The following is a 12338-nucleotide window of genomic DNA, read 5'->3' as shown; positions in this document are numbered from 1 at the left end:
AGTTCAAATAGAATATGGAAGGTTCTTGTCGTTACCCAACATAATTTGGGATCTTTGAAAATTAAAATGAAAATTAGATTTGTCATCTAGTTTTTTAAAAAAATTAAAAATTTTAAAACATATATTATTTTCAAAGATCCAATTGATTGTGTTTTTTTTAAAAAAACAAAAAACATTATTTTTACCGTACCCTTTAAAATAAAATGTTACTTTAGCTACGTGTTATCTTTATGTTCTTAAAAAAAAAAAAAAAAAACTAACTCTATTGCGAAACTAGTAAAAATAAAATGCAATATAAAAATGCATAAGTAAGTTATTGATTTTATAATATGATTTTTTTATAATTATACACAAAAAAATAGAATAATTTTATGAAATAAAACTAACGCTATTGAAAGCAGTAAAAATAAACATAATAAAACAGTTATATGAAATGATGATCATGATATTGCAAATTTAGTACAAATAAAATATTTAATTTAGAATGATTACAACTTAACATACCCAAATCTCCAGATCTTCAACAGCAAAAATATGGACGGACAAACTGGAAACTTTCTTGTCTTCATTCTCAGCACCTACTGTATTCCAAGAATTGCCTGAATGAGAAGCCATTAAAGAATCATGGCAATCTCCACCAATCTCTTTATCCATCCATCTCCTGAAACTGTCGAGCTTGTTTAGCTCTCTTGATTCAATATTATATGCACATCCATTGCTGGCAATGCTCCCATCTTGGGCAGTAGAAGCAACTACTATATACTTGAGATCCAGAGCGATTATGAAATTAGGGAGAAATCAAGCTCCTGCAATACCGACAAAATGTAAAGCTTCATTTTGTGAATTTCATCGTAGGAACCATTAACCTAATTTCAAAGGAGCATATAGCATAATGCAAATGGCAGACCTGGATTGCTTTTTTAGGAGCTACAGTTGAGTTTAAGGAGGACTGGTATATCTATTTTATTTGTTGTGTTTTAAAAAATATTAAAAAAATTATTATTTTATTTTTAATTAATATTTTTTTATATTTTAATATCATTTTGATCCGCTGATATAAAAATAATATATATATATATTATTTTAATATATTATTAAATAAAAAATACTTTAAAAATTAATTATAATTACAATTTCAAACACCTCCTTAAACACATGTCCCTATTCATTGTAACAGTGCATTTTGCCTCGGGCTCAGCTGATCTTGCCTGGCTTTTTCTTTTTTTTTCCATCCTTTTGGGAGATGTTGGTGGGGTTGGGCTGGTAGAGTGTTTGTTTTAACTCTTGGGCTTTTGTTTTCTCTTCGTTTGGCTGGGCTTGGGGCTGCTACCTGTTTGCTCAGCAACTCATTTTGCATCTGCCATCCACTCGGCCTCTCTTCACCTGGTTCCCGCACTGCCCCTCCCTCTCAATTGAAGCCACCATGAGTTGAGAATATCTCCAATTTACAGTGTTAGCGCGGCTTGCCCAAAAACTTTCTGCCGTCTCTGGTGAAGGAAAGTAACTTTACAGATTTTGTTTTTGGGAATACATAAGAATACATGCTTGAATCCATGCGTTTTTAGCTTTGGTCAATCAACCCATGTGGATGCTATTGTCGTTTACTTTTTAAAGCTATTTCTTCAACACTAACCAGTTGCTTTTCCAGCAACTTTTACGGTGTGTGTTTTACATTTTGGAAATTGTTTTAGCATGCTAAGTCGAGTGGGAATGGTTGTCGGCTTAGCATGCTAAAACAATTTAGAAATTGTTTTAGCATTGCTTGAGTAACAATGGTTAACTTTCATCGGCTGTTGCGTGTTGCAATGGCAAAGCAAATTAGCACCATTCAGTTTTGATTGATTATGCGTGATAGATTTCAATGTGTGAAAGAGCTGATTCAACCTGGATTATGCATTTTTTGAAGCTACTCTTTCCCAATGTAGGCGCAACATTAAAGCCAAACACATTGACATAAGAAAAACGAAGCTGGTTCCCAAGCATGACGCTACGCAAAGCAGGTTGAACAAAGTTGCTCGCAGCATTCACAATCTTATTTTCCAGCTGCTCCAATTCATTTAGACTCTTTTATCTCAATTTCCGCTCTTTTCCTTGGATGTTGGCACCAAATCCCTGCCATATTCTAGCTGTTTCTTCAGAAGCAGATTGTCTTATGTTCTGTCGTTTACTCCACTGTTGTGCAGCACTGGTGCCAAGTCAACAGCGGACAGCCGTGGTAGACGTTCACAGTTTCAGAAGAGGACTCGCACCAAGGCATCCTCCCTAGCAAAGGCCTCTCTCTATTTTTCGTTTTTTTCCTTTCCTGCATGTTAGATTGCTGCTCAATATTGCTGTTTTTATCTTGGGTCTTCTTCTGTTGTTGTTACACCATTTCTTTCCTTCAATGCTGCGCGTGTGGCCATGTTTGCTGTTTTGACATGTGCTGCTGCCCACGCATTATTATTCCAATGCAATTGCTCCTCATTGCAATTATTTCTCCCTCTTGGTTTTCTGAGCTACAGGTTCGGCTTGCAATGGCAGCCATTTGAGATGCTTTATGCGATGGATTTGATTTCTTTGAGCGGTGTCTTATGTTATGAATGATGTTTTCTGGATTGTCTTGGTTCGTTTGCGTTTGCATTGAATTGCTTTCATCATGTCGCCTTGGAAACAACTCTCCTCAATTTTTGAGCTGCACATACTCTTGCTATTGATTTCTTATGAAGCACAAGTTTTGGTTTGATGTTGGGAACCCATTGTTCATTTATTGTTGGTGGTGGTTACTTAGAATGGATGGCCAACCAAAACCTTTTAAGCGTGAGGCCCATTGATGCTAACAATAAATTAATTAATTAATAATATATGGTGATGCCACCACCACTATTCTTCAAACGGGACATTTAGAGCGTGTTTGGCAGTGTGGTTGCGGGTACTTTTCAAATAACTTTTCGTGTCAAAATACATGTCAATGATGTTTTTTCATTTTTTAAAAATTATTTTTGACATCAGCACATCAAAACGATCCAAAACATATAAACCATATTAAATTTTAACAAAAAAAAATTTAAATTTTTTGGAAACGCAGCCGCAGCCGCGTTCCCAAACGTTCCCTTAGTCTCTAGCCACCATCACTAGCCATTCACCTTTAAGATATTTGTACCCTTCCCCAGGGTATAAACACCGAAGGGGATACCAAACCCCTACTTCTATTTTTTTTTTTATTACATAAAAAGAAAACTAAAAGTGTCTTATTTAAGTAATTAATTTTCAAAGAGTCTTCAGAACAAGATTAGAAAATCAACTAAACACATTGATCTTGTCTCTCTTTTTTTTTAATGTTTTTTTTTCTTTCAACAAAATACTTTTATAGTCTAATTAGATGAAATTATGTTTTAAATTATCATAAAAATTTCAAATTAAAAGTTAGAGGATTAAAATAAAAAATAAAAAAAATACAGTGAAAATTCATAATTTATAGTTAATCTCATATTCACTGCAATTTTTTTTTTTGTCCTAAAGTTTAATTTGATCATTCTTCGGTCTCATGTCAGAGAGATGAGAGAGAAATTCACTAAAAAATAGCCAGGAGAGAGAAAGTTATTGGGTGAGCCACTTTTCAACAAAAGAACTCATTGTTCATAGTGACAATAGATTTCTTTTGACAATGGAGATTCAATTGTCCTGGTTTTGAACCTTTATTTTGCCTACAAAAATAGATCAGACTCAGTTTAGAGAATTTTCATTTAGTTGATTTTCATATTTTTTTGGGTTATCTTGGGATGTTTTAGGGTTATTAAGTGGTTTTAAAATATTTTTATAATATTTATTAGGTGTTTTGTTTTTTAATGAAAATTGGTTGAAAAATGAATTTTCAACCCCAAAAACCCCTCCCTTGTTTTTTTTTTACCACCAGATGAATTCTAAGCTAGTGTCCAATAGGCAATGCATTGTCTGCTACTATAAACGATGCGTGGTTTGTTAATAGCTTAAGCACGCGAGCCTACCCATGCACTCATGCCTGATTCAAGCATAAGCCCTAGGTTTTTTAATAGCGCACGCATGTTGGCCCACACAAGCCCATATACCTAGCCTAGCCTTTTTATTATTATTATTTTTAATTTCATCTTTCAAATTCGTTTTTTATTGAGTTTTTTTATTGGTATTTTCTTTTTTATTTCATCATTTAATATTTAATTGATTTTGAATTGATATTAATATTTTGTAATCATATGATTAAATTGAAAAAAAATATTATTGAACCTAAAGCAGTCTATAACCCGAGTCACAAATTTAGCAGATTAATATGTGTTGGCATGTGGTAATCTAATATGCCCTTATCTAAATGTTTTTTTTAATAAAATATCATCTTGAAATATTTTTTTAAATTCAAACTACGATACTTCAAATATTCTAAGTTCATTTTGGATTTACACATCTATACTTTTTTTCTTTATCATTTTTTTTCTTATTTTTGCATCTATCATGTCAATCGAGTCCCAATAAAATAACTTCCATATTTTTTTTTTATATTTAGGCTAGGTCAAAAGTCATGATGAGAATTTTACCTTGATGACCATATATGTGCAACACATGCTTTTATATATATATATATATATATATATCACACCCGGACATCGCGACGGCCTTATAAATTTATCTTTAGAACTATTCTTTGATGGGGAACAGTATTGTTTAAGGGATCGCCACCTAGTATTATGGTTACTAAGAACTCTAACTGGTCAACAGAGATTCTATGGTTCGGGATTGATTACGTAAAAGGAAAGATATTATCACCCCTTAAATATTTTGCCTGAGACAGACTGCATTGCTGGTTTTGCCTTAAATTGCTAAACGTTTATTAGTTTATGCTATGATAATTTGCTTATAATATTCCTGACTCTGGCGCCAATAAATATTCAACTACGGATACTTCCAACTCTGGTGTTGGTAAATATTACGTAGCTATAAAATAAATTTAGATCAATATTTTTATTCCTGACTCTAGCGTCAGTGAATAAATAAATAAATTTATTTATTTTTATGCATGCACATATTTTTTTATTTTTTTTAGCTAAATGAAATAAAATAAAAATAAATTTAAATCAATATTTTTATTCCTGACTCTGGCTTCAGTAAATAAACCAATAAAATAAATTTATGTTATTTTTATTCATGCATACACATATTTTTTATTTCTTATTTTTTTGGGCTGGGCCCAGCTCAGCCCATATGGGCTGGGCTAGACCCAGCTAGCCCGGCCCGGTCACTGGCCCAAGCCAGTGACCCGGCTGGGCAACATGAAGCACGCGTGAACTAAATCACGCGTGCATGAGCAGATAAAGGAAGTGAATTAAAATGAAAAGCGGGGAAAGAGAAGCTTACTTACCTGGTTCTGGAAATACCGAAGACAGTAGCAACAATGGTTCTGGTTTCGGTGGCTTTCCTCTGCTTTTGTTTTTCTTTCTTTTGCTCTGCTTTTTTTTGTTTCCCAGTGTTCTTCCCTCCTGCTCCTTCGTCTCCGTTTCGTTCGTTCCCCTGGCTTTTTCGTGTTCTCACTCCCCTAGTTTTTTTGTTCTCGGTTGCCCTCCCTCTCTCTGTTTTCTTGTTCTCGTTCTCTCTGTCTCCTGCGTTTTTTTTTCTTCGTCTCCTCGGTTCTGCTCTTTTTTTCCCTTCTCTCCTTTTCTTCTGTCTCTCCCCGTTCGCCCCCCCTGGGTTCTATCTCTGGTTTTCTTATGATTTTTCTCCAGTTCCCGTCGTCTTTTTTTTCTGCATCCCCCCGCTTTCTGAGGCCTTTCTCTGGCTTTTATAAAGCCAGAGAAGGTCTAGTGTCCCTGCCTCCAGAAATGGTGGGCATCGTGGAGGCGAGAGATCATGGCCGCATCGTTGGTATAGTGGCCGTGATCTGCTGGATTTCCCCCTGTTGAACCGGTCTTCGACAAACAGATAATGAACAGTAGGATCCAAAACGGCGTCATTTGGCATGGAATTTGACAAATTGTAGATTGATCCCTGATGTTTTGAAATGTATCAATTGGGTCCCTTAATCAATAAATTTTAATTTTGCCCCTTGGATTAATTTCAATTAAATCCCTGAATTTATTTAATTAATTAAATCAAAATTTTAATTAAGTCTGCAAACTTATTAATTCTCCTGATTTCACAAATTAAACTAATCTAAATTTTAATTAAATTTTTAAACTTATTAATTCTTCAATTTTTGACTAATTTACTCTCAAATATGATAATTTATCTCTGAAATTTGAATTTGTGTTGTTTTAATTCTATTTTTAAATATATTTTTATCCATTCAAAAATTGAGGTATGACAATATATATATATATATATATATATATATATATATATATATATATATATATATATATATATATATAAAAGCCCTATTCATATCTCACCCACTTTTTGTTGTGATTTCTTTTTTTCATTTTTCACACATGAATAAGAAGAAGACACATTCATACCATCATTATGAAAATGTGCGGAATAAACATTTTTTTTTTAATCTTATATTGAGATTTCTTGAGTAAATCATAAAATATTACCTCTTGTTTTGAAAAACAAATTAAATAATTACTGTAGTTAAAAATTAATTTATTAGTCCCATTTGTTAATAAAAATAAGCAATTTGGTGTTTTAATATATATAAAATATCAATAAAAAAAATAGCTGACGTGTATGACATCTTTCAAAGGAGGAATGGTGACTTTCGAGATGACATTCGAATCGTCTCGGCGTCCCCTTTATTCCTAGACAATACGCGTGGATAATGAACCCCAATTTAACACCAATGATCTTTTATTATTTTATTTCTTTTTTTCCCTTTGATCTTCACGCTTATCAGTCTAAGTTTTCAAAATAGCTCTATCCCTAGATAGTGCGCGTGGATAGTAAACCCCTAGTTCGCCACCGGTGACCTTTTAATTTTTAATTTTTTTAATTTTTTTTCCCTTTGATTTTCACGTATCACTCTAATTTTTCAAAATAACTCTTCAATTTATTTTTCCTTACAATTTAATTCATGTTCTTTTTATTATATAGTTTATTGATTATATACATTGTGCAGCAGTCAGAGCCCTGTTTGTTATTGCGTTTCAAAAGCGTTTTTGAAAAAAATTAAAAATTTGTTATTTTTTCTTTGCTTTAAATTAATATGTTTTTGGTGTTTTTAGATCATTTTGATACACTAATATTAAAAATAATTTTTAAAAAATAAAAAAATATTATATTTTTAAATAAAAAACACTTTAAAAAACAACCACAACCAACTTCTCACAGTATTCTCAAAAGCCCGCATATTCCTGTTGATGGACTTCTTCAGTGCTCGTTGACCTCTTCTTGGTTCAACATCTTCAATGAAAATCAACTTGCTTCTCGTTCGGTTAGAGAGACTTTTGCAAGTAAAATCGCTAAAGGAAAATGTGAAGGACTGGCAGGGAAGCAACGAGGAAATTAAACCTTACTTGAATGTGGTACAATTTGGGCTTGTTGACCCAACTAAATTTATTTTGAACTTGAGATCCTTCATATTTGGCCCAAAGCCCATCAAGCCCAGTGCTTCTATAGAACTACACTTAACACTATAAGGAGAGATCAAAGACATAGAAGTGTTGGATCCAACAGTATAAATATAGCTGACTCATGAAGATTCTGGTCTTCAAATATTCACGTAGAAAAGTATAAGAGGAACAACAATTCTTTTGTTTCAAAATTATTATTAGAAAATTGTACCCATCACACAATTATTTTTTTTAATTATTAAAACTTGTGTGTACAATTATTACCATGGATTTTAATTCAAAGACAAGGATTTTTCTTGAATATTTTGATCTGTTGAAGATCCAGCAAAACAAAAACTTAAATTACATGTACCAAAGTCCAAAGGTGGCCCAAAGTACCGTGACTGCAAAGCAAATAAGTAACTTTAAATAAACCAATGTGAAAATACTCTTAAAATTGTCTGAAAAGAAACTTAGTTTTAGTTGACACTTGCTAATTCAAATATAATTTTATTATATATAAAAAATGTCCATAGGAAATATTTAGTATCAATACCTAAAAATCTATCGTCAATTATATTAGATAATTTATATTGATATATGAAAATTAACACACACACACACACCCGGACTTTATAAAAATGTTGGAGGATTTCACACACTATAATACCAAAGGAGTTCCGCATATACCCATGCATTCATATAGGTAATTAAATTAAATTTTGATCCATCTGAATGAGGCAAACTAACTGGATATGGGATAAATGTGAGATGGCAAATGAACGCCACAATCGATCCATGCTACTAATGCACAAGTACATATCGTGGGATGAATATGATATTAAACGGAGTGAAAGTTGATTAATGAAAGAAGTAAATAGCTGAGGAAGGAAGTCGAAAGTGTAGCAATGAGAGATAAATTGTTTCTAAGTTTTTTAGAGATGAGTGTGATAGTCTTCAACTAGAGAAAAAAAGTAATATGAGATCAACATCACCAAAATATTGAGTCACTTAATCATGAATATAAAGATCTTATAAATAAAATAGAGTAAGAATGCTCTAAATCGTTCAATAGGATTTAGAAGTAACATGCAGACTTTTTTATTGGTCAATAGGATTTAGGAATATTAATTATTGTTAAATATTAGTTATAATCATTCTGTAGGTAGGAATCTTTTATAAAAAAAAAGGATTTGTGTTAGATTAATTAATTAGAATCTTTGGTTAATTAGTTAGTTAGAATCTTTATTAGATTATAATTCGAGGATTAATATATTCAGCGGAGTATGTGTAGAAGCTGATCAATAAAATTTGGGACATTCATCCAAATACTTGTGTGTTTTATTTTTAAACAATAAAAATTACAATTTTAAAGTGTTCGGTAACGAAAAATTGACCTCATGTTTTTCTCAATGCTTATTTTAGATAAAATACATATACTCCCTATCGAGGATATACTTCAGTAATTGAATCTTCATCTACAGAATAAGCAACAGACTTCCTTTTAGAATGTTCTAAAAGAAATTCCTTGCTTGAACTGTTCACTTCATCTGTTATAGTGCTATGGACTAAAAAAGCAGGCTCTTGCGGTGATGGTAAGGTAACTGAGTAACTATTGAGTGTGAGAATAATTGTTGCCATTGCGGGTCTGATAGCTGGATCTTCTTGAACACATAACAATCCAATGTGGATGCATCTAATTACTTCATTTCTTGAATATGTATCTGTCAGAGTTGGATCCAGCACTGCCAATGGTGTCCCATCTCTCCAATGTTTCCAAACCTGAAAAAAGAAAATTGAATGGTCAAAAGTTGCTACATCTTATGCTATTTGTTTTCAAGAGAGAAAAACTTGCACTCACATAGCTCAAAAGGTCTACAGCACCCCCTGTTTGATAGAAAGAACTGTTCTTCTTTCCGGTTATAATCTCAAGGATTAAGACACCAAAGCTATAGACATCAGACTTGACAGAGAAACGCCCATGCATTGCATATTCTGGGGACATATAACCACTACAAACCAGAAAAACAGAGAAATGATTAGAAAAAAACGAAATGAAAGCACTCTGTCAGCAAATGAATTTACTAATCAATGGGAATTAGATCCAAACTTACTATGTTCCAACAATTCTATTGGTACTTGCTTGAGTTTGATCGACTACGAAAATCCTAGCCAAGCCAAAATCTGAGATTTTGGGGTTCATATCTCCATCTAGCAGAATATTGCTGGCTTTGAGGTCACGATGTATAATTCTTAGTCGAGAGTCCTCGTGAAGATAAAGAATTCCCCGAGCAATGCCCCCTATTATTTTGTACCGTCTGGACCAGTCCAACAGTCCTTGCCTTTCAGGGTCTATAAAATCAAGAAAACAGAACCTTCAAGTCAGAGTGCAGATCAACTGTTTCAAAGACAACTGTGCCTGATTACGAAGAATCGACTATATTCCTAGAGGCAAATATGCATTTCTCGTACTAGAAGGCAATGAGAAGAACATTTAGAAAATCAGCAATATATACCAAATAGAAAGTAGTCAAGGCTTTTGTTGCTGACAAATTCATAGACAAGAATCTTTTCTTCTCTTTCCAAGCAAAACCCTTGCACCCTCACTAGATTCCTGTGTTGAAGCTTGGCTACCAATACAACCTCATTCTTAAATTCTGCAGCACCTTGTCCAGAATTTCTTGATAGCCTCTTCACAGCAATTTGATGTCCATTAGGAAGTGTTCCCTGAGAAAGCACTTTCACCGATGCTTGAGCAAGGGATTTTTAAATCCTAATGCAACAAGGTATTTCCTGTTCTTGAAAATTTAAATGCATCACGAATTGCTTACCCTGTAAACCTCACCAAATCCTCCTTCACCTAACTTGTTATCAGCGGAGAAATTGTTCGTGGCAGCTTCTATAGTACTCAAATCAAATTGCAAGGACTCCTCGGTGGTAATCTCATCTCCAACTACACAACACAAGTAGATATTCCTTTGAGCTTTTGAAAATATTATTAGGCAGAGTACAAAACAGAAAAGACTCTGCTTTTGTTTTGTTTCCCAATTAAAAAAGATTTCTAATGTTCTTTACTATCATTTTCTGGCATATAATCTCTGGTCTTTCTTGCCCTCCTCAGGAAACAGAAACACATGCTGAAAAGCGCGATAGAAACAGCAATGGGAATGACAATGGCTATAATTAAAATTGTTGAGACACCGCCTTTTTCTGCAAAAAGAAACAGGTATCATTCAAAAACGCATTGTAATTCATAAAAGCTCTTAACTTTGCATACAAACATTTTCAAACAGAGACGAATCCATTGTGAATGACATGGGAGCTTTTTTTTTTTTTTTTTTTTTTGGGGGGGGGAATTAGAAAAAAGAAAATATTTAACGATGTTTTTATTTTTAGATAACAAATTTTGTTTTTAGTAAAAATGCTATAAACCTGACTTGGTTTAGTCAGTTTGCCGACCGGTAACTAGCCTAGACAAGATTTTATATTAAACCGCGTTGAGAGTTAACCATGTCAAATTTGATTATTTTATGACTTAATTAATCTAGTTAAAACTTGGATCAGACCTTTTATTAGTTGTTTTTTTTTAAAAAATAAATTTTAAAATGATACTAGATTGGATTTACCTCTATGAACTAACCCAACTCATAATCCAAATCTTAAGCTGAATCATATCATATGATTGGCCGAGTTTTATAACTTTGCTTTAAATGTTGTATAACTTTAATTCCATGGGTTAAAGTCAAGCGGCTTTCAAGCCAGTAATTAACCTTTTGTAACACGTTGACAATCCAACATGAATATCTTTTTGATTTTGGATCCATTATAATTAGAAACAGGGTTACAAGTTCAGTATTGCTTTCTCATGGAATGACCAAATGCTATCAAAATATGTCATTCGCAATTTGGTTAAACTTTCTCAAAGTCCATGGGAATGCAATAGTGATGGTTATCAAAACCATTGCATTTACTATTATACTGAAATTTCATAGTCCAGATGGGATATTTAGTAAAAGGATAAAGAATAAAAAAAAAATTGGGATTGAAGAGATAGTTCAGATTTATGTTCCCTCTTTATAATTCAAACTAGATTTGTGGCCTGCATAAGTTAAATTTATTTTCAACATAGAAAAAAATGCTAAGAAAAAACATTTGAGAATCTGAGTTATTGGTTAATTGGTAATTCAAATAATAGGATTAATAAAATACAACAACATTAAATAAACTAAAAATAAAATAAAATAAAAAAGGTAAAAAGAACCTAACCTGGATTATTAAACAACTCTAATATTGAAGGGCGAAACAAAAAATAATTAAAAAAAAAACTTGAGTTAAAACAGGTTAACTTGCAAACTTCACGTCCATTGACATAAAATTAAGATAATCTTATAGAGAAAAAAAAACAAGAAAAAATGTTCAAAGTTCAATTCCTAATAAATCAAATGAGAACATGATAATTTCAAAGAATGAAAAATAATAATAAAAAAAAGGCTGAAGTTAAATCTCCAACAAATAAAATGTTGAAAGATAAAAATTAAGAAAGAAAGATAATTAAAAAACGATGAAAAAACTCGATTTGTGCCCACTAGGATTAAGATGCAAAATCTATGACCTAGTTATGATACTAGAATGACCACATTTAAAAGAAAATTAAATATAATCATAAAACTCAATTTTAAAGGATAATATATATATATATATATATATATATATATATATATATATATAATTTAAAAAGGTAACGAGAAAAAATACTAGTCAACCTGGGTTTACCTGCAAACCCTATAATCATAGGCATATGATTGAGATAAACCAATAGAAGAAAAGGAAAAGAAAAGATGTGAA

At 32.2% G+C, this 12338-nt stretch overlaps 1 protein-coding gene across 8 annotated transcripts in view; it reads right to left on the bottom strand.

The window, feature by feature from the left end:
• Positions 1-8812: 8812 nt before the first annotated feature.
• LOC7458570 (cysteine-rich receptor-like protein kinase 10) overlaps positions 8813-12338 on the bottom strand; it is a 44417-nt gene continuing 40891 nt past the window's right edge. For 4 of the 8 annotated variants that reach the window (XM_052451865.1, XM_052451866.1, XM_052451864.1 and 1 more), the window contains 6 exons: positions 10569-10703; positions 10325-10446; positions 10010-10220; positions 9608-9845; positions 9355-9505; positions 8813-9275 (listed from right to left, as the gene is read on the bottom strand). In XM_052451865.1, coding sequence (XP_052307825.1) covers positions 8937-9275; positions 9355-9505; positions 9608-9845; positions 10010-10220; positions 10325-10446; positions 10569-10703 — 1196 coding nt within the window. In that variant the 3' untranslated portion in view covers positions 8813-8936. The remainder of the gene's footprint in view (positions 9276-9354; positions 9506-9607; positions 9846-10009; positions 10221-10324; positions 10447-10568; positions 10704-12338) is intronic. The other 4 variants (XM_052451867.1, XM_052451861.1, XM_052451863.1 and 1 more) reach the window with 3 other exon arrangements.

The sequence above is a fragment of the Populus trichocarpa genome, chromosome 4 (genome assembly GCF_000002775.5).
Source record: "Populus trichocarpa isolate Nisqually-1 chromosome 4, P.trichocarpa_v4.1, whole genome shotgun sequence".
Taxonomy (NCBI): domain Eukaryota; kingdom Viridiplantae; phylum Streptophyta; class Magnoliopsida; order Malpighiales; family Salicaceae; genus Populus; species Populus trichocarpa.
This window is presented reverse-complemented; position numbering and strand designations above follow the sequence as displayed.